The sequence below is a fragment of the Hypanus sabinus genome, chromosome 23 (genome assembly GCF_030144855.1).
Source record: "Hypanus sabinus isolate sHypSab1 chromosome 23, sHypSab1.hap1, whole genome shotgun sequence".
Lineage (NCBI taxonomy): Eukaryota > Metazoa > Chordata > Chondrichthyes > Myliobatiformes > Dasyatidae > Hypanus > Hypanus sabinus.
In genome coordinates this window covers 202882-226240 of record NC_082728.1, presented here as the reverse complement: position 1 = coordinate 226240, position 23359 = coordinate 202882, and the positions used below count along the sequence as shown (strand labels likewise).

General features: G+C 41.2%; 1 protein-coding gene across 2 annotated transcripts in view; it reads left to right on the top strand.

Annotated features, from left to right (window-relative positions):
- LOC132379854 ((E3-independent) E2 ubiquitin-conjugating enzyme UBE2O) overlaps window positions 1-23359 on the top strand; it is a 186588-nt gene that overhangs the window by 98922 nt on the left and 64307 nt on the right. For both annotated transcript variants that reach the window (XM_059948119.1, XM_059948117.1), the window contains exons 8-10: window positions 758-908; window positions 3979-4559; window positions 19871-20025. In XM_059948119.1, the coding sequence (XP_059804102.1) occupies window positions 758-908; window positions 3979-4559; window positions 19871-20025 (887 nt within the window). The remainder of the gene's footprint in view (window positions 1-757; window positions 909-3978; window positions 4560-19870; window positions 20026-23359) is intronic.

The window sequence follows — 23359 nt, the reverse complement described above, 5'->3', positions numbered from 1 at the left end:
ACAGAAGGCAGAGTGCTTGTAGATGGGTCATATTCTGCATGAAGAAAACCCATGCCCCATTCCCATTCTGATATCTCTATCCATGGCATCCTCTACTGTCAAAATGAATCCAAACTCAGGTTGGAGGAACAACACCTTATATACCGGTTGGGTAACCTCCAACCTGATGGCATGAACATTGGCTTCTCTAACTTCTGTTAATGCCCCTCCTCCCCTTCTTACCCCATCCCTGACATATTTAGTTGTTTGCCTGTTCTCCATCTCCCTCTGGTGCTTCCCCCCCCCCCCCCCACCCCTTCCTTTCTCACGAGGCCTCCCGTCCCATGATCCTTTCCCTTCTCCAGCTTGGTATCACTTTCACCAATCACCTTTCCAGCTCTTAGCTTCATCCCACCCCTTCCGGTCTTCTATCATTTCGCATTTCCCCCTCCACTCACTACTGTCAAATCTCTTACAATCTTTCCTTTCGGTTAGTCCTGACGAAGGGTCTCGGCTCAAAAATTCGACTATGCTCCTCCTTATAGAGGCTGCCTGGACTGCTGAGTTCCACTAGCATTTTGTGTATATTGTGTTTTATTTGGATTGGACAGTAACGCTAACAAGTTGAAGGAGTATTGATTGTGTGCATTTTGACTTTTCCTTTTCGCACTGCAATTAATCCTGCGGATCTGAGAGTCCTACATCTCTTTACAGCAACAAGTTTTAAAATGTCTAAAACAAATGGACCCATTCACACAGTATCTTTTTTTTCCTCTAGGGTGAAACGCTTAAACTGTTATGACCATGCTCGCATGGTGTTAGCAGAACGAGCAGTGTATGTGCTCCCAGGGGATCCTGAATGTACTACTATCTCTTCAGATGGCCCAGAAGGAAATTCGATCATTGCTGTGAACTCTGTTGTCAGAAAGGTAACTTCAGTATGGCGATACTGTTCCTAAGGCAGGTAACTAATCAAGTATGGTTCCTCCTTAAGGAGGGCATGATCGCTTTTGCCAGATGGTTAAATTGGAAATAGTATGTTATGGAAAGGGTAACAATATCACACACAACTTGCATTATTGACTTCTAAATGGGGGCAGATAGAGAGAAGATCAAAGAGTTCAAAAGCACAGATCATAAAAGTAGTGTGGTCATTTTAATCAGAAGCTATTCAATTGGAAATTAGTAACATTGGAAGATTAAATGTAAGAGGAAAGCATACAGTTTATGACAGGAGCCTGAGGACCACTGTTTCATAGCTCCTCAAAGCACAGATATGGTGGTAATAGCATTTGGCATACTTGTCTTTGTTAGTCAGATCACTGAGAATAACAAATGCTGAGTCATTTTGTAGCTGTATAAAACTTTGGTAAAGCCACAGTTAGAATATTGTGTGCAGTTCTGGTGGCTGCAAAAAGAATGTTGAGGTTTTTGAGAGGGTGCAGAGGGGTTCTCCAGCATGTTGCCTGGCTTGGATTATTAGTTATAAGGAGAGATTGGGCACAATTCATTTGTTTCTTTCCTTCATACCTGATGCTTCAGGTTTAACTGATAGAAGTGTACAATATTATGAGAGGCATAGGATAAATAAGTGTTTTCTCCCCAGGTGGAAATGGCAAATGTCAGGGGGTCTAAATTTAAGGTAAGAAGGGCAGCATTTTAAAGATTTGAGGCAAACAATTTTATTATGCTTGATGCCCGGACAGGCTACTAGTAACATTTCAGGAGATGGAAAAATAGAGACCACATGCAGCAGGTGGAATTAGTTCAAATTGGCATCATGGTGGCACAGATATCACAGGCCAGATGGTCTGTTGCTATGTTGTACTTCTCTATAATGTAGACGTATGCAATTGTATGCAGGTCAAATTCAGAAGCAAGCTGTTCTTGCCTGCATCTTAATAAAAGAGCATGGAAACAATGGCAAAGTAACGATTAGTGTTTTGCGCTTTAGAAGGAATGTTTGTGGGATTGGAAGGTTTTTAGTTTGTGAAGCTTTTGCATTGAGTACAGAAGGTATTTCCACATGCATAGGAAAACAGAATTAGGGACTTAATAAAAATGGTAAGTAATGAATCCAATATTGAATTAAAGAGTAACTGTAAATGTAGACCTCATTACTGCAGGAAATAGTTGAGAGGTGAATTGCAGCGATACACCCAAAGTGAGAAAGAAATAGGACAATCGCAAACATGAGAAAATCTCCAGATACTGAAAATCCAAGCAACACACAAAATGCTGGAGGAACTCAGTAGGCCAGGCAGCATCTATGGAAAAAAGTACAGTTAATGTTTCGAGCCAAGACACTTCCATCAGGACTGGAGAAATAAAAAGTCAGAGTTGGGTGAGGGGAGGAAGAAACACAAAGTGGTAGGTGAAACTGGGAAGTGGGGAGGGATGAAGTATAGAGGTGGGAAGTTGATTGGTGAAAGAGATACAGGGCTGGAGAGGGGAAATCTGAGAGAGGACAGAAGGCCATAGAGAAAAGAAAAGGGGAGGAGCACCAGAGGGTGATGGGCAGGTAAGGAGAAAAGGTAAGAAGCAAATGGGAATGGTGAGTGGGGGCAGCATTACTGGAAGTTCAAGAAATCAATGTTCATGCCATCAGGTTGGAGGCTACTCAGATGGAATATAAGGTATTGCTCCTCCAGCCTTAGTGTGGCTTTATCTCAACAGGAGAGGAGGCCATGGACTGACATGCCAATGGAATTAAAATGAGTGGACTCCTCTACTGTAAAGATGAAACCGCACTCAGGTTGGAGGAACAACACCTTATATTCTGTCTAGGTAGCCTCCAACCTGATGGCATGAACATTGATTTCTCTAACTTCCGTTAATGTCCCCCTCCCCTTCTTACTCCATCCCTTATGTATTTATCTATTTATTTATTTATTTATTCCCTTTCCTTCTTTTCTCTCTTCTTCTCTCTCTGTCCCTCTCACAATCACTCCTTGTCTGCTCTCCATCTCCCTCTGGTGCTCCCTCCCACTTTCTTTCTTCTTAGGCCTCCCGTCCCATGATCCTTTCGCTTCTCCAGCTGTATATCCCTTTTGCCAATCAACTTTCCGGCTCTTGGCTTCACCCCTCCCCCTCCTGTCTTCTCCTATCATTTTGGATCTTCCGCTCTCAGTTTCAAATCTCTTAACTATCTCTTTCAATTAGTCCTGATGAAGGGTCTCGGCCAAAACGTCGACTGTACTTCTTCCTATAGATGCTGCCTGGCCTGCTGTATTCCACCAGCATTTTGTGTGTGTTGCTTGAATTTCCAGCATCTGCAGATTTCCTTGTGTTTGCGTTCTCAGGTGAAATGTTGTCTCACCTGGAAGGACTGTTTGGGGCCATGAATGATAGTGAGGGAGAAGGTGTAGGGACAGGTGTTGCACTTGTTTCGATTGCAAGGATAACTGCTAGGAGGGAGGTGCATAGGGAGTGATCCCTGCGGAAAGCAGAAAGTGGGGGTGAGGGAAAGATGTGCTTGGTGGTGGGATCCAGTTGGAGATGATGGAAGTTACAGAGAATTAATGTGCTGGACACAGGCTGGTGTGGTAGTAGGTGAGGACAAGGACTCTATCCCTGGTGGGGTGGCAGGAGGATGGGTGAGAGCAGGCATGTGCGAAATGGAAGAGGTACAGTTGAGGACAGTGATGATGTAGGAAGAGAAGCCCCTTTCTTTGAAGAAAGTTATGTTGATTGTGTTAATTGAAGAGGGCTGGGAGGAGGCTCATGTAGAGCATTATCACCAAGACAGACTAACTGGTAATTCTGCTCTGAAACATCAGTTTCTTTTCTAGATAATTGAATTCTGCATTAAATTAAATAGAAACACAAAATTTTGCATTTTCCTTAAGATTGAGGAAGGAAGGTGTATTAATTTGTAGTTGTGTTGAGGAATGATCAGAAAGTATTAGGAATACCTGAGTTTTGATTTTCACTGTGCCGTGTTTTTAGTTTGCTGCTGTAATAATGAACCTGCTTCAGTTTGCCCTTCTATCTTTATAGGTTAAAAGACTCTTTGATAAAGAGATGGTGAAGAAAATTCTGAATAACACGGACAGCCAAGAAGTGGATGCTGTGGGGAAACTCTCTGTTGCTTTGGGTGATGGTTCTGTTATGGTCACCTCATCTGTTTCAGGACTTGGTAGCTCAAAGCTAAGGCTAGGTTCTGATGGCTCAACCCAGATGCCCACTGGAATGAAATCCCAGTCTTTAAATGGGGTTGTACAGAAAGAATCCATTCTGAGTAATGGCCCTTTCTCTATTCATGGTAACTTGCAAAATCAGCTGGAGGAAAGAGTGCAAGATGGGAACTGGAAGAATATTGGGCAGCCTGCAGTGATTATTGAAGATTCATTGGGAAGTCAGGCTGGAAAATTGCAGCTTGTAGAACAAGATGCAGATGATGAAGGTGCTGAGGACACTGATGAAACCAGCTCAATTTCTTCCTCTGCCAGCTCAACTGCATCATCGCAAAGTGGTGGACAAGGACGCAAAAAAAGTATCCCGCTTTCTATTAAAAACCTGAAAAAGAAGCACAAGAAGAAAAAAAACAAACCCTCCAGAGAATTCAAACCAGGTGATAGGTGAGATATTGCACTTGACTAAACAAATCAGCAGATCAAACAGTAACACTTGTATACTGGAGCATCACTTCATTTTTCCAGTCATGTATATTTCTCTGTAAATTTTTCTGTAGTACTGAGATCAAGAATCATGCGTAGGTGGCTAGTGGTGACATAATTTGGTTCTGGGCATTTGCATTTCTTGTTTATGGAAATTATTGGTTTTAAACGTGCTGTGATTCCACCTGCTATGTAAGAAGTTAAGAGCAGGGCCAAAGGAACTGATCTCTAGATTACTTCCAGAGTCGTGTGCTGGTCTACGAGAAGCAGGGCCGAGGGCTATGATCTCTAGATTACTCCCAGAGCTGTGTGCTGGTCTGTGAGAAACAGGGCCGAGGGTACTGATCTCTAGATTACTCTTTGTGCCATGTGCTGGTCTGCGAGAAGTAGGGCCAAGGGTACTGAACTCCAGATTACTCCTGGAGCCATGTGAGTTAGGGTTGGGGTTTGGTACATTTCTCCTGCTATTTAAGAAGTTAAGCACAGCTGAGGGTAAAGTTCTATAAAATTAATCATGAGGCCAGTGAGCAAGTCTGGTAATCAGGATAGCCAGAGACACAAACATCAGGGAAAGAAATACTCAGATAAAATGCATTTATTTCAATGCTTGAGTTTTAACAGGTAAGGCAGACAACTCAGAGCATGGATTGATCAAGAGCTGACTGTTACAGGAGGATGAGAAACATGGCTGAGTGAAGGGCAGGACGGTGTCAAACTCAATATTCCAGGACACAGATGCAACAGTGTTCTAATTTGTTTTATATTTCATTTAAATACACAATTTGTTACAGTTCAATGGTAGTTTGTTTTCAACACCTTTTTAACTATTTCCATATCACTTTGACTAATTGGGGCAACCGCTTAATTGGACAATGTACTAGTCCACATATGTCCCAATTAACCAGAATCCACTGTATATGTCACAAACAATAGAGGTTCCAGTACAGATCCCTGTGGAACACCACTAGTCTCGGATCCCTGCGCAGAATAAATTCCATTGACCATTACCTAACAATAGTCACAGAGTACAGCCCTTCTGCCTAACTAGTCTGTGCCAAACCATTGAAACTGCCTGCTCCCATTGACTTGCACTGGGACCACAGCCCTCCATACCGCTACCAACCATATACCTACCCAAACTTCTCTTAAACATTGAAATTGAGTTTGCATGCACCACGTGCACTGGCAGCTCATTCTACACCGTCACAGCCCTCTGAATGAAGACATTTCCCTAAACTCTAGTTGTAGTTCCACCCAACTTCAGTGGAAAAAGCCTGCTTTCATTTACCCTATCTATACCCCTCATAATTTCATACACCTCTATCCTCTCAATCTTCTACGTTACAAGGAATAAAGTCCTAACCTTTTGACTCTCCATACAACTCAGGTCCTCCAGACCTGGTAGTATCCTTGTTATTTCTCTTTTTGTTTTTTTTTTATTAGTTTTTATACATTTTCTACATCGCTACAGATAAAAAAAAACCCAGATCGAAATGAAGAGCATTAATACAGTGCAAAAATAAACATACAATAATAATATAATACAAAAGAAGATAATTGTGAAAGCACCCAAATTGAAGATATGTAAAATTAGTACCCTCCCCAAGCCCCGCAACAAAAAGAAACTCCAGACCAACCACAACACAATATAGAGAGTATAAATCAGGACATTCAAACCCCCAAAATTGTAAATACACTTAGCAACAGAAGATAATAATGCCTACTACCAAAAAAAAGAGCTGAGAGCAAGGGACTGAAAAAAAAACCTTAGTTAAGAGGAAGGTTATGAAAGTACTCAATAAAAGCTCCCCAGACCTTATGGAACTTTGTATCCGAATTAAGAACTGAATAATGAATTTTTTTCAAGGTCTAATCAGGACATAATATCATTAAGCCATTGAGCATGCGTGGGCGGGGCAATATCTCTCCATCTAAGGAGGATTAAACGTCTAGCCAGGAGAGAAGCAAAAGATAATATTCGACACTTGTCGAACTCAGATGTAAATCTGTCTCACTCAAAAAACCGAACAAAGCAATTAAAGGGTTAGGTTCTAGGTGGTGATTCAGAATATAAGATAACGTTGTGAAGACATCTTTCCAAAATTTCTCCAAGCTAGGACAAAACCAGTACATATGAATGAGAGAGGCCTCGCCCCTTTTGCATTTATCACAAAGAGGACTAATATTAGGGTAAAATCGAGATAGTTTAGATTTAGACGTATGGGCTCTATGAACAATCTTAAACTGTAAAAGGCAATGGCGAGCACAAAGAGAGGTTGAATTAACCGATTTGAGAATCTAGTCCCAAGTCTCATCAGATAAGGAGATATTTAAATCATGCTCCCAAGCCATTCTAATTTTATCCACAGGGGCACGCCGTAAGGATGCTAATTTATCACGAATAAGTGATATTAAACCTTTACCTAGTGGATTAATAGAAAGAAAAAAATCCATAACATTTTTCTCAGGCATTTCAGGGAAGTTAGGAATTAAAGGATTAATAAAGTGTCTAATTTGGAGATATCTAAAAAAATGAGCATTGGGCAGATTGAACTTAGCAGAGAGCTGTTGAAAAGATGCGAAGCGATTATCAATAAGAAGATCTTCAAAATGTCTAATGCCCTTCCTATACCAATCATGGAATGCTGAATCATACGTAGTAGGTAAAAAAAGGAGATTATGTAAGATAGGGCTAGAAAAGGAAAAACTATGGAAACCATAAAATTTCCTGAACTGCGCCCATATACGCAAAGTGTGTCTTAACAAGAGGATTAACAATTAATCTGGACAAGCTACTAGGGAGTACAGAGCCAAGAAGTGCAGAGATAGATAAATGTTTAGTGGAACTCAACTCCATTGCCACCCAATTAGGGCACTTGGGTTAGCCATGGAAAAAAGACCAAAAGGTAGCATGACGTATATTGGCTGCCCAATAATATAAACAAAAGTTAGGTAAAGCCATGCCACCCTCATTTTTAGATTTTTGGAGATAAACTTTATTAATGCTAGAGCGCTTATTCTTCCACAGATATGACAAAATAATAAGAGTCTAAGGAATCAAAAAAAGATTTAGGAATAAAAATTGGGATTGATTGAAATAAATATAAAAGTTTAGGGAGAACATACATTTTAACAACATTAATACGACCTACCAAAGACATAGATAGAGGTGACCATTGTAACAGACTCTGTTTTATAGTATATGAAAGATTGGCAAAGTTTTCACGAAAGAGATCTTTAAATTTCCTTGTGACTGTAATCCCAAGATAAGTAAATTGATTATGAACTACTTTAAAAGGGAGATCACGAAATGTTAATTCTCGTGCTTCTTTATTGATTGCGAAAAGTTCACTCTTATGTAAATTAAGTTTATAGCCAGAGAACTGGCTAAACTGATCAAGAAGTGAAAACATTGGAGGCAAGGATGTACACGGATTTGAAAGAAAAAGTAATAAGTCATCAGCATAAAGAGAAACTTTATGCTCAACGCCCCCTCTCCAAATCCCGGTCAATTCAGGACAATTTTGAAATGCTATCGTCAAAGGTTCTATAGCCAAATCAAAGAGAAAGGGACTTAAAGGGCATCCCTGACGGGTGCCACGTTTGAGGTTAAATAACTGCAATTTCTGAAAATTAGTCAAAACAGAGGCAGTAGGACACAAATACAGCAATTTGATCCAAGAGGTAAAACTTTGACTGAAGTCAAATTTTTCTAAAACTGCAAAAAAGTAGTTCCACTCTATACGATCAAATGCTTTCTCCGCATCGAGGGAAATAACGCATTCAGGAATCCCAGTTGGAGGTGAATATAAAATGTTAAATAAACGCCGAATGTTAAAAAAAGGAAGACGGTTTTTAATAAAACCAGTCTGATCATCAGAAATAATAGAGGGAATAACAGTTTCTAATCTATAAGCCAAAGCTTTGGCCAAGATTTTAACATCAACATTAAACAAAGAAATCGGCCTATACGAGGAACACTCTGTTGGGTCTTTACCCTTTTTTAGTAAAAGAATAATAGATGCCTCATTAAAAGAGGGTGGCAATTTACCATTATTAAACGAGTCAGACAATACTGAGAATAACTGAGGAGAAAGAAGTGAAGAGAATGATTTATAAAATTCTACGGGGAACCCATCAGATCCAGGAGATTTCCCTGAAGACAATGCAGAAATTGCAAAAGATATTTCTTCTGAGGCGCGTTAAGTTTGGCTTTAAAATCAGATGAAAGCAAAGGAATATTCAGATTATTTAAAAAATGATCAACAGAGATATTTTCATTCAAAGATTCAGAGGAATAAAGTTGAGAATAGAAATTTTTAAATGTGTCATTGATTTCTAAGTGATCCGATGTGAAGTCTCCATTCTCCTTCCGGATCTTTGTAATATGTTGTTTGGCTTTGGAACACCTCAGCTGATTGGCTAGAAATTTATCAGATTTTGTCACCATGAATATAGAAGCGACTCTTACTTTCAAGAAGTTGGCGTTCGACAGGTTGAGTAGACAGAAGATCAAATTTAGTTTGAAGTTCTACACGCTTCTTGTATAATTCAGGATTCTTAGTTTGAGTATACAGTTGATCCAATTCTTTAATCTGATTAATGAGGTCTAATCGATCTGCACAGGACTTTCTATTAAGATTTGCTGTATAGGAGATTATTTGACCCCTCAAATATGCTTTCATGGCATCCCAGACAATCTGGGATGACATTTCAGATGATGTATTGGTGTTAAAATAAAAGGTTATCTGATCTTTAATAAATTTTAGAAAATCATCATCCGATAGTAAAGTCGAGTCAAAACGCCAGTGTTTATTCCTCTGAGGGAGACCAGGAAAATCTAAAGACAAAGTAATTGGGGCATGGTCAGAAATCAGTATACTCTGATAGTCACAAGAATAGACAAATGGAATAAGTTGATTATCGAGTAAAAAGTAGTCAATTCTAGTAAAGGTATGGTGAACATGTGAATAAAAAGAATAGTCTCTCTCAGTAGGATGAAGGAAACGCCATATATCAGAGATACCATAATTAGAGAGAAAAGAGTGAATAGCTAAGGCAGATTTAGTAAGTAGTCTAGTAACAGGACAATCGATCCAAATTAGGATCTAACCAACAATTGAAATCGCCACCCAGTATAAGAGAGTATGAGTTTAAATCTGGTAGTGAGGAGAAAAAACATTCAAAAAAATTATCATCAAAATTGGGAGCATATAGGTTTGCTAGTACAACTTTAGTATTATATAATTTACCAGAAACAATAATAAAATGGCCATTTGTATCAGATATCTTATTATGGAGTTCAAAAGGAATATTTGAATTAATAAGGATGAAGACCCCCCCCCCCCCCCCTTAGCTTTGGCAGCAAAGGATGAATGAAAATGCTGAGCCGCCCACTTTGACAGAAGCCGAGAATTATCAAAACTACAATATGGATTTCTTGAAGGAAAGCAATGTCAGCTTTGAGTTGTTTAATATGCGAGAAAACCGTCCTTCTTTTAACAGGATGATTCAATCCCTTTACATTCCAGCTCACAAATTTAAGTGAATTAACCATTATCAATTGTTGGTGCATATAAGGTAGCAGGCATATAAAAAATCAAGCAGTACAATAACAGTCTGGGAGCAAAAATGTAAACATAGATCCGTAGAATCAAAACAGAGACATGTCCTGAATAACAAAGGAAAACAAAAGAAACAGTGAGTAGTGTTGGAACTGGAGAACCCCCCCCCCCCCCTCGCAACCCAAAATTAGACTGCTACCTAAAAAAGCAGCTAGCTCTACCAAAAAAATTAACCCAAGTATGACTTCCAGTTCTGTGTCGTTAACAAAAGTTCCGTATAAATAATATAGCAATTAATAACTAATTTATGCACTAGAAAACAGAATTACAAATAGGAACAACTTCAACAGAAGTATAAAACTTAATACAAAGAAAATCTGAAGGAAACTAAACTAACCTACCCGCAAAAAATTATAAAAGATTAAAAGAGAAAAAAAAGGGGAGGGAGAAAAGGGGGAAATTATAAAATTCAAAGAGAGTCCTTATCAACCATTTACAGAAAAGAAAGCAAAACTTAAACTATGAATCAACCAACAGGGAGGCCTTCAATAAAAACTCCAAACCTCCAAAACAAGTTAAAGACAATTGTAGTTCTCTATAGATAAGGTTATACAAAAATAAAATAGATTACACAGGTAAAATCTAAAAGTTCGCAGGGAAACATTAAACTTATCTATTTAGAAAAAATGCACCAAGTCCAGGGAGAGATTGACTACAGCCCTTAGAGCTTCAATAGATAATGACTGAATTATTCAAGTAAGGTCTGAGTTCGGAAAAAGTAGTTTTACTCTGGGAAGTACTTATCAACCATTTTAGAAGGTCAGGCCGGTTCAGAAGAAGACGAGGTGGCTGGAAGACTTCCAACAAACGCCTCAGCCTCCTTCACTGATTTAAACCACTTATAATCTCCAGTAGTAAGCATAATTCGAAGATCTGTTGGATTTCGGAGAGAGTGTCTGAATCCGCGATCAAAAAGTACTTTCATTACACCTTTAAACTCAGCATGCATCTTCAGAACCTGGGGCGCAAAATCCTCCACAAAACGAATGACCGTATTTTGAAAAGCAAAAGTACCTCTGCGGCGTGCCTCCATCATCAAACGGTTTTTCACCTGGTACTGATGAAAGCATAAAATAATCGGCTGTGGGCGGGAACCCAGAATTGCTTGAGGAACATAGATCCTGTGTGCCCTTTCAAGCTCAGGTGGAGTTGGAAGGAATTCTTTCCCAAAGATCTCCCAGAGAAACTTAGATAAAAATTCAACGGGCGAGCCCTTTTCCGTGGCCTCTGGCAAACCAAGAATTCATAGATTGCAACGTCTGCTCCGATTTTCAAGATCCACCATTTTGGAAAAAAGTTTACTGTTCTTCTCCTCTAGGCTGGAGCAGAGAGTTTCAAGATACTGAACACGGCGTTTTAAATCTTCAGAAGTTATGTCAATGTGAGATAAATGTTCAGCACGTTCATCCACTCTAGCATTAATCTGATCCAATTTGACATTCAGCTGGTTGAAAGAAGTTCTAAATTCAGTTCTAAAGTCCATTAAAGTGTCTTGTCGATGTTGTTCCAGAACAGCAAGAATGTCAGCTGACAAAGCCGTAGAAGTTTCCTTTTTCCCGGTTTTAGTACTTTTGGTAGCCATTATAAGATAGATGAGTTCGCAGGCAGGTAAAAGAGAACTAATAAAATAAAAGGTTTAAGAAGGGAGACATACAGTGCAAAGGTAAGAAGAATAACGGAGCAAAAGTTCGGAGCAACTAAACAATCACCATCTTACCAAAAGTTCCGGTATTATCCTTGTAAATTTTCTCTGTACTCTTTCAACCTTCTTTACATCTTTCCTGTAGGTAAGTGACCAAAACTGCATGCAATGCTCCAAGTTGGGCCTCACCAATGTCTTGTACAATCTCAACATAACATCCCATCTCCTGTACTCAGTACTTTGATTTATGATGACCAATATGCCAAAAGCATTCTTTACAACTGTATCTACCTGTGAAGCCACTTCCAAGCAATTGTAAACCTGAATTCCCAGATCCTCCTCCTGCACTCCTCAGTAACCTAGGGCTTGCTATGTAAGACCTACTCTGGCTGGTTCTCCCAAAGTGCAACACCTCACACTGTCTACCTTTTTCAACCCATTTTTTCCAGCTGGTACAGATCCTGTTGAAAACCAAGATCTCTTCCTCACTGTCCACTGCACTCCCAATATTGGTGTCATCTGCAAAATTGCTTATCCAGTTAACCACATTATCATCCTGATCGTTGATTTATGGATGCCAAACAACAACGCACCCAGCACTGATCCCTGCTGCACTTCATTTCTCATAGGCCTCCAGTCAAAGAGACAGCCACTTACTACTGCTCTCTGGCTTCTAACACAAAGCCAATATCTAATCCAATTTATACCTAATTTTGAATGTCGAGTGACTGAACCTTCTTGACCAATCTCCCATGTGGGACCTTGTCAAATGTCTTAAAGTACATGTAGACAACATCCACTGCCTTGGTAACTTCCTCAAAAATTTCTATAAGATCTATAAGATTGGCGAGACAGAACCTGCCACACATGAAGCCATGTTGACTATCCATAATCAATCTATGTCTATCCAAATAATCATATATCTGGTCCCTTAGAATACCTTCCAATAACTTTCCCACTACTGACATTCGGCTTGCCAACCTACAATTTCCTGGTTTACTTTTACAGCCTTTCTTGAACAGTGAAGCAACATTGGCTATCATCCAATCCTCTGGTACCTCACCTGTCACTAAAGATGATTTAAATATCTCTGCTAGGGCCCTGGTAATTTCTGCAATTTCTGGTCTGAAGGGAACATTTTGTCAGGCCCATTTTGCCTTACTTCTATAGACTGTCTCCTGAGTAAATACAGATACAAAAAAAATGTATTTAAGATCTTTCTCTTCACTTTTGACTCCATGCATGGATTACCATTCTAATCTTCCAGAGGACTAATTTCGTCTCTTGTATCCCTTTTGCTATTAACATATCTGTAGATATGCTTCCGTACTGGATGCAGCGTTTACTGTACACCGTCAGGATATAGATCTATAGAGACTCTCAAAAGCAGACCTAGAGGAATATGCTTCAAGATCAACTCCTCTTGGTGCACAAATATATCCCCTTGGATCCCATGCCTCCTTACTTTCTCAATAAGCCTTGCATGGGGTACCTTATCAAATGCCTTGCTGAAATCCATGTACATTACATCTACTGCTCTACCTCCATCAATGTGTTTAGTCACATCCTCAAAAATTCAATCAGGCTCATAAGGCACAACTTGCCTTTGACAAAGCCATGCTGACTATTCCTAATCATGTTATGCCTCTCCAAATGTTCATAATTCCTGCCTCTCCGGATCTTCATCAACTTACCAACCACTGAAGTAAGACTCACTGGTACTCCCTTCCTTGAATAATGAAATGTCCGCTCCTGACCCCATTGATGATGCAAAGGTCATTGCCAGTGGTTCAGCAATCTCCTCCCTCGCCTCCCACAGTTGCCTGGGTATATCCCGTTTTGTCCTGGCGACTTATCCAACTTGACACTTTCCAAAAGCTCCAGCACATCCTCTTCATTAATATTTACATGCTCAAGCATTTCAGTCCACTGCAAGTCATCCCTATGATCACCAAGATCCTTTTCTATAGTAAATATTGAAGCAAAGTATTCATTAAGTACCTCTGCTATCTCCTCTGGTTCCATGCACACTTTCCCACTGTCACACTTGATTGCTCCTATTCTTTCACGTCTTATTCTCTTGCCCTTCACATACTTGTAGAATGCCTTGAGGTTTTCCTTAATCCTGTTCACCAAGGCCTTTGGGCTCTCCTAATTTCATTTTTAAGCTCCTTCCTGCTGGCCTTCTAATCTTCTAGATTTCTATCATTACCTAGTTTTTTGAACTTTTTGTAAGCTCTTTTCTTCTTGACTAGATTTACAACCGCCTTTGTACACCACAGTTCCTGTACCTTACCATCCTTTCCCTGTCTTATTGGAGTGTACCTATGCAGAAACCAATGCAGATATCCCCTGAGCATTTGCCACATTTCTTCCGTACGTTTCCCTGAGAACATCTGTTCCCAATTTAAGCTTCCAAGTTCCTGCCTGATGGCCTGATTTTATTTTTTTCCCCCTTACTCCAATTAAACACTTTCTTAACTTGCCTGTTCCTATCCCTTTCCAGTGCTATGGTAAAGGAGATAAAATTATGATCACTACCTCCAAAATGCTCTCCCTCTGAGAGACCTGACATCTGACCAGGTTCATTTCACAATACTAGATCAAGTAAAGCCTCTCCTTTTGTAGGCTTATCTACATATTGTATCAGGAAACCTTCTTGAACGCACCTAAACAAACTCTACCCCATCTAAACCCCTTGCTCTAGGGAGATGCTATTAGATATTTGGGAAATTAAAATCTCCCACCACAACAACCCTTTCCAGAATCTGTCTCCCTATCTGCTCCTCGACTATTGGGTGGTCTATATATAAAAAAAAAACGCCCAGTAGAGTTATTGACCCCTTCTTGTTCCTAACTGCCACTCATCCTCTAATTCCTCCTGCTCTGTCACATGTTAAAGCAAAGGAGCCCTGGAAAACTGTCCTGCCCCTTCTGCAACCAAGTCTCACTAATGACTACAATGTTATAATTTCACGTGTTGATTTCTACAAATCCTCCTATTTGCATTGAAATATACACAGCTCAGGGCACTATGCTCAACCTTTTGATTCCTAACAGCATCTGCCTCCACAACCTCTTCTCTATCTGTTCTGGCACTCTGGTTCCCATGCTTTTGCAGCTCTGGTTTAACCCCCCCCCCTTCCCATGAAGCCTTAGCAAACTTTCCCACTAGGATATTAGTCCCCTTTCAGTTCAGGTGCAAAACATCATTGTTCACATTGTTTGTTAGTGATTTAGATAATGGAATTGGTGGCTTTCTGGCAAGGTTTGTGGATGAGATGAAGATTGGTAGAGGGGTAGGTGGTGCTGAGGAAGCAGTACGATTGCAGCAGGACTTGGACAAATTGGAAGAATGGGCAAAAATGTGGCAGATGGAATACATTGTTGGGAAATGTATGATAATGCATTTTGGTAAAAGGAACAAATGTGGAACATTAAGGGGAGAAATTAAATGGGGAGAAGGCTCAAGCATCAGAGATGCAGAGGAACTTAGAAACATAGAAATCCTAGAGCACAATATAGGCCTTTCGGCCCACAAAGTTGTGCCAAACATGTCCCTACCTTAGAAATTACTAGGGTTACCCATAGCCATAACGCTAACCCCCTCTCCGCCCCCCCCCCCCACCAAAACAGTTTCCAAAGTGATATACCTTTTGTTGTGTGGATTGGCAATAGGGGTACTCTGCACTGGCCATTTAACCCCTTTCCCCTTCCTGATTGTCACCCATTTTCTTGTGTTCTGCACCTTGGGTGTAACTACCTCTCTATATGTACGATCTATTACCCCCTTAGTCTCCTGAATGATCCAGAATCCAGTTCTAGCTCCAACACCTTAACGTGGAGTGTTAGGAGTTCTGTATGGGAAAGCGAATTTGAAATACAGATTAACTTTTAATTGTGGGCATACTGCAAAAACTGCTTTGCTTTCCTGTGAACAGTGCTATACAAAATCCAGGGATTTCAGTGGAGTTGATGAGAAGAATGAAGAACTGGGGACATGTGATCAGTAAATAATTCGGTGACATGAGGAAAGTTCTTTGTGGAACATGAGTGACTAGGGCCTGGGTTGCACTTGTAGTTCTGGATTGTGGCAGGTATGATCTACTAGGATGATTTCTCTGACGAGTGTTCTGCAGAGATCCATACTGGGATCTCTGCTGTTTATGATGTACAGGAAAAAGGATTGAGATCAGTTTTGGCTTTTTTTTCCTTGGAGCGATGGAGGATGATAGGTGACCTGATAGAGCTGAATAAGATGTTGAGAGAGGTGTGATTGTGTGGATAGTTAGAGGCTTTTTCCAAGGGCCGAAATGGCTAATGCAAGGGGGCATAGTTTTAAAGTGCTTTAAAGTAGGTACGGGGGAGGGGGTATCAAGGAAAAGTTTTTCATACAGAGTGGTGGGTGTGTGGAATGCATTGCCAACTACAGTGGTGGAGACAGATATGATACGGTCTTCTAAAAGATTCTTAAGAAAGGCACATGGAGCTTAGAAAAATAGAGGGCTATGTGATAGGGTAATTCTGTGCACTTTCTAGAGTAAATTACGTGGTCAGCACAACATGTGGGTTGTAGGGCCTATAATGTGCTGTAGGTTCCTATGTCTTCGGTTGTCTATCGGAATCCAGTGATGACATCCACTCCTTTAACGGTGAGGTCTTTGATAACTATACAGTCCTATCCTGGACCCACAAGTTCTATTGCAGGTGGGACATGTATATGTGGTAGTGGTGGTGGTAGTGATGGCAACCATGGCTGCATTTCTCCTGGCTCTCTTCTGCTGTCTTCTGGCTGTTCTTTCCATCTCCAGAATACGAACCCCGTCCCTACACAGCTGTCGCCAAGTGTTATGGTCAGCAGCAACATCCTCCGGGTCCTCAGGTCTGATCTTGCACTTCCTTAAAGTATTCTTCATCTGATCCTTATAGCGCTTCTTCGGTCCTCCAGCTGAGCGTTGACCATGATGTACCTGGCCGTATAACACTCTGCAGGGTAGCCGACATGGGGGCATCCTTATCACGTGCCCCAGCCACTGCAACTGATGCTGGGTGATCATGTCCTCAATATTTCTGCAGTCGGTCTTTACAAGTATTTCATTGTGAGGCACCCACTGACGCCAAGTAATTCCCAGGATGCGCTGAAGGCAGCTTATGTGGAAGTGTTCCAAGGACTTGATGTGAGGGCTGTAGGTTACCCAAGCTTCACAGCCATAAAGGAGAGTGGTGACACAGACCACTTGGTATACAGCAACCTTTGTGGAGGGACAAAGGCTCCTGTTCTGAAAGACTCTACACCGAAGTCTCCCAAAGGCAGCTGATGCCTGTTTAATGCAGCTCTGGATGTCATTGTCAGTGCTGCTATCCTCAGAGAGAATGCTCCCCAGAGATTTGAAAGTTGGCATTACTAACAGTTTTTCATCACCAACAGTGAAGGCAGGTAGGGTGGGTGGGACACTAGCACTCCATTGGCAAACCACTTCTGTCTTGGTGGTATTGACAGTCAGCCCCATCCTGCTGTATGCTTTCACTGCCACAACAAGGACAGTTTGAAGATCCTCCGGAGTATGGGCCACAAGAGCACAGATATCTGCATACTGCAGGTCCAGGACCCGTTCTCTATGGAGTTTGGTGGTTGTGTGGAACCTCCTGATGTTGAAGAGGTCACCATCTAATCTGACATCCACTGCCAGACCACTGCTATCCTCAATCTCATTGTGGAGAAGCTTGGTAACACACAGGAGGAAGATGTTACAGAGCACTGGAGCTAGCACACACCCCTACCTCACCCCTGTGTGTACAAGGAAGGACGGACTCTTGTCCTCCTGTGGTCACCCGAGCAGCCATCCCATCATGGAACTGGCGGAGAATGTTAACAAGTTTATTGGGACAGCCAGACCTGAGGAGGACATCCCATAAGAGCTTTCTTTACACAGTGTTGAATGCTTTGGAGAGGTCAACAGAGGGCTACCGGGCTGTGAAGATCATGGTGATTGTGCTCCTGTTCTTCCTAAATCCACAGGCAACATTGACTCGGTGATGTTGCTGATGAGCCTCTGAAACATCGCCTTAGCTAGGACCTTTCCAGCAACAGAAAGGAGTGATATGCCCCTACTATTGCCGCAGATGGCCTTGTCACCTTTGTTCTTATAAATTACAATGATGTTTGAATTTCTCCATTGCTATGGGCCATACAAAATGAGTGGTGGACTGACAAAGGCACATGAAATCCACTCCTTTGTCAATAATAATGACATGCATAATTTTTACAATGTTGTCAAAACCATCTATGGCCCAATAAATCGATGCGTTACTCCCCTGAAAACAACAGATGGTCAAACACTTCTGAAGAATCAGAATACCATTCTGCTGAGGTGGACTGAGCATTTTAACACTCTGCTTAATCAGGATTCTGATGCAGACCCCACTATCCTGGACGAACTGCCTGAACTTCCTCCCATCCTCGACTTCAGTCTACCACCAGACTTCCAGAAGGTTCTATCAGCTGTCTATTCCCTTAAGGACAGTAAGTCCCATGGCACTGACAATATCCCTGCTGAGTCACTGAAGAATGGAGGGTACATGTGTATGCGCACCCTCGACCAGTACATCACCAAGGCCTGGACTGATGAGAACATCCTACAGCAGGTTTTTATGTAAAGATGGGTAGAAGAATATTTGATGGAGTTTAACCCAGCCAAATGTGAAGTTTTGCATTTTGGGAGATCAATTCTGAAGAGACTGTTAATGGCAAGATCCTTAAGTGTTGATGAGCCAGGGGATCTTGTGGTCTTAAGTCATAGCTCCCTGACAGCGGTGGGTTGATAGGGTGATCAAGCCACATCTGGAGTATTTCATTCAGTTCTGGTTCTCCCGTTACAGGGAGTATATCGAGGCTTGGAGAGTATGCAGATGCTGCTTGGATTAAAGGGATAATCCCTTTATAATAAGAAGTCGGACAAACTTGGGTTGCTTTCTCTGGAGCAGTGGAGACTGAAGGGAGGTCTGATAGAGGTTTATAAGATTGAGAGACATAGAGTAGGCAGCCAGTATCGTTTTACTAGCATTGAAATGTTTGATTCTAGAGGGCAAACATTGAAGGTGAGAGGGGGGTTAAATTCAAGGGAGATGAGGGGTAAGTTTTTTTTTGGACCCCCTCCCAAAGTTCTGGGTGCAAGGAATGAGCTGCCTCTGGTGCTGGTGAAGGAAACAAACACAGTCGGGGCATTCAAGACGTTCTTGAATAAGCAAATGAATGTGCATGAAATGGAGAGTGGGCATTGTGTATAGGTAAGTTCATAGCTCCCTGAAAGTAATAACACAGTTTACTACTGTGATATCTGCAGTTCCTTAAAATTGCTGAATTGATGCTGCATACTGATGGATCAAAGCGCTTCCTTGGTGAGTTTCAAGGGTAGTTGAGATTTCACATTGCTGTGCCTCTAGATTCAGAAAGGCTAAGTTTAAGGGAATCATTGAACCAGAATTTTTCTACTATCTGGTCATTTCATGTTACTGATTTTAGTTTTTCAATTATTTAATTGTCCCAGTTGAATGAGGGTATTGGGATTATTAATCTGTACATCTGGATCAGTAGCTCAGTAACATTATTGTTTCTCTACCCCCTTGTTGAATTTGATTTCCCAAAACACAGCTGCAAGACAGTTAGGGTGAGAATGGCATATGAAATATTTCAGTAGAGAAGAACCTAAAAATGGTGAAGTGAGATAACTATTATTTGGATCAGATTAAGTGCATGTCTCATGACAAACCTGTGGGTTTGGAATGTTTACATACTCAACACTAAAGGTATTATCATTGTAGCGGGTCATGAATTAGCCTGTTCTGTTGGAATTGCCTAAGTAGTGCAATGCTTTGGGTGCTACCTCTTGGCTGATGCTTTGACTTTCTTACAATTTGCCTATCTCAACTTTTAACACTGTCTTTTCCTCACTCCTCTGTAACTTGAGAAAGTAATTTATAAATTCTAATGTTCATTTCTTTCCTAGAATTGCTGTGGAGATTCTGAAAACCAGCACCAGTGTGGATGTGATGTGGCAGGATGGTACAGTAGAGAAAAATATTCGATCCAATGACTTGCTGCCAGTCCATCATGTGGATAATAATGAATTTTGCCCTGGAGATTTTGTGCTGGACAAGCGTGGTAAATGATGTTGTTCAATCTTAATTCTAAGAAATGATTAGTAGCAGAGCAGAAAATGCAAGAGAACATAATTTGTTTGTTTGAGGACATGTTCATTTTCAGTTATAGGCACCAACCACACTTGAGTTCAGTATATATTGGCATTGTACCACAGTGCTGAAAGTGAGCTCTATAGATCAAGGATAGATGGCAAAGAAACAATTTGTTGTCCAAGTTTAGAATTCTATCACATGGTTTGACAGAGACCCAGTGGTGCACACACGACAGGGTGGTTGGGGGTTATGGGCTCTGTTGGATGGTGGGGGGGCAGCGGGAAAGAGGGGCTTTTAAGACGTGGAGTGGGCAGAAAAATTGGGTACACAAAAGCTGTAAGGTATTAATTTGAAAATGTCAAATCCTAAAATAGACTGGGGCTATAATCCAATGGGTAAAGGAGAACAGTTATTGAAGTGTACTCTGGAGAATTTTGACTGGTATATTCGTGCCCAAAAGTGGCATCAGTTCCGGCAATGATTTTTGCCAATTGGAACCAGTATACTCGGGGCAACATTTGGAAATGGGAACTTTGGTATTATAAGGTTTAAACACTTGCCTACATTGGTCGCTGCTGCCCACACAGGTCCACATCCCTCCATTCTCTGCATATTCATGTACCTTAAAAGCTTCTTAAACACCTGTTGTATTTGCCTCCACTGCTACCCCGACTGCATGTTCCAGCACCAAACACTGTAAAAATAAAAACTTGCCCTGCACATCTCATTTCAACTTATCCCTTCTCAAATTAACTGCATACCCTCTAGCATTAGACATGTTGACCCTGAGAAAAACAGGTGGATGTCTACTCTATCAATAACTCTCAAACTTTATAAACCTATCAGGTTGTCATCTTTCTCTTCTTCCCACCCCCCCCACCACCAACACCACCACCACCATCAGTCGGTGACACTCTGGGGAAAACACCCAGGTTTGTCTAAACTCTCCTGGTAACACATACCTTATCTATGCAGTATCCCCGTAAACCTCTTCTGTACCATCTAAAGACTCTGCATTCTTCCTATGTTGGGACAAGCAGTATTGAATGCAATACTCTAAATTTGTCCTAACTAGAATTTTTTAAAGCTGCAGCATATCTTCCTAACTTGTAACTCAGCTTTGACTAATAAAGGCAATCATGCTGTCTGCATTCTTTACCATCATCATCGTGGCTATCCCTCGAGGTAGAGGATGATGGTCTTCGTTCCGTCGATCTGCTTATGGGCTCACAGAGCGAAGACGCTTGTGCGTGTATTTGTTTAACGTGTACTTGATGTTGAACTCCAAGAAGCACACGATACTTCACAAATCAACCAACTGATTCCAATGGCATGGAAACCATGACAATTGGAGCTGCTGGATTTGTTGCAGCCTTCATCTGCCTTCACAGCCGTTGATTTCAAAGTAACTTTGTCCGCCTGTTCCACTGTTGAGGTCTTGGTTAAATTGTTCTTTGTCAGGGACCTCGACCTTACCACCATGGGTGACCCTACCAGGAGCATAGTTCCAAACAGTGTTGCTCTCGGGATCTCAGGAGCACACAAGCTTCTCCTCCATAACAAGGTGATGGTCCACGGAGAAGATTCTTTACCACTCTGTCAACTTATGCAGCCATTTGCAGGAATGTACAGACTTGGACCCCCGTGCTTACTGTCAAAGGTCTGTCGGTAACAGTGCCATTTTTCTGCCCATATCTGTGACCGATTTATAGCCTGCTCTATCCTATGGCCGTCTTCAAAACTATCCAGGCTGTCACTGATCTTTGTATCATCTGCAAACTTACCAACCCATCCAACTTCATTTTCATGCAAGTTCTTTATTTGTATATGCACAACAGATCCCTGCAGATTACTAGTCACAGACCTCCAGCCAGGATAAGTCCCATTAACCACCATGTTCTGTTTTCTATGAGTAACTCAGTTCTGAATCCAAATGGCCAAGTCTTGATAGATTTCATACATCTCAACCTTCTGGATGAGCCTCCCATGTAGGACCCTGTCAAATGCCTTTTAAAATCCATGTAGACTATATCCACAGCTCTACCCTCATCACTTTTGTCACTTCAATAAAACTCAGTCACTTTAGTAAGACATAACTTGCCCCACACAAACCCAAGCTGACTGCACAGTTAGGCATGATGTTTCAAAAGCTCATTAATGAAATCCATAAGAATCCTCCTCAATAACATGAGACTCACCTGTCTATAATTTCCAAGATTTTTGGCATTTTCCTTGAATAGACCATAAGACATAGAAGCAGAATTAGGCCACTTAGCCCATCGAGTCAACACTGACTCAACCTACAAGCTAACCTTTAGGATGTTCTGTACAAGGACTCCCAAGTTCCTTTGCATCTCAGATTTTTGGATTTTCTCTCTGTTCAGAAAATAGTCTGCACATTTATTTCTACTGCCAAACTGCATGACTGGACATCTTCCAACATTGTCTTTCATTTGCCACTTTCTTGCCCATGCTCCTAATCTTAAGTAATTCTGCAGCCTTCCTGTTTCCTCAACACTATCTGCCCCTCCACTAATCTTCATACCATCTGCAGACTTGGCAACAAAGTCGTCTATCCCATCATCCAAATCATTGATATACAGCATAAAAAGAAGCGGTCCTGACACAGACTCCTGCAGAACACCACTAGTCACTGGTAGCCAACCAGAAAATGATCTTTTTATTCCCACTCACTGCCTCCTACCAATCAGCCAATGCTCTAACCATGCCAGTAGTTAATCTTTCCTTTAATACCATGGGCTCTTAACTTGGTAAGCAGCCTCGTGTGGCACCTTCTGCAAATCCAAGTATACAACATCCACTGCATCCCTTTTATCTATCCTACTTGTAATCTCCTCAAAGAATTCCAACAGGTTTGTCAGGCAAGACTTCCCTTAGGAAACCATGCTGCCTTTGTCCCATCTTGTCCTGTGTCACCAGGTACTCAGTAACCTCATTTTTAACAACTGACTCCCAACATCTTCCCAACCACAGAGGTCAGGCTAACTGGTCTATAATTTCTTTTCTGCTGCCTGCCTCCTTTCTTAAAGAAAACATTTCCAAACGTGAAACAATATTAGCTGCTCACCTATTCTCTGGGACTTCAATGTGGCTATCTCGGTCAAATCCCCCACAATCTAACTTCTTGACTCTGAATAACCTGGGGTAGATTACATCAAACTCCAGAGACATCCACCTTAATGTTTTATAGGTAACCCCACAGTATTTCTTTATCTCAAAATGCCCTGGTGGGTTATCATACTTCACAGTGATCTCCACATACTCCACATCCTTGGTGAATA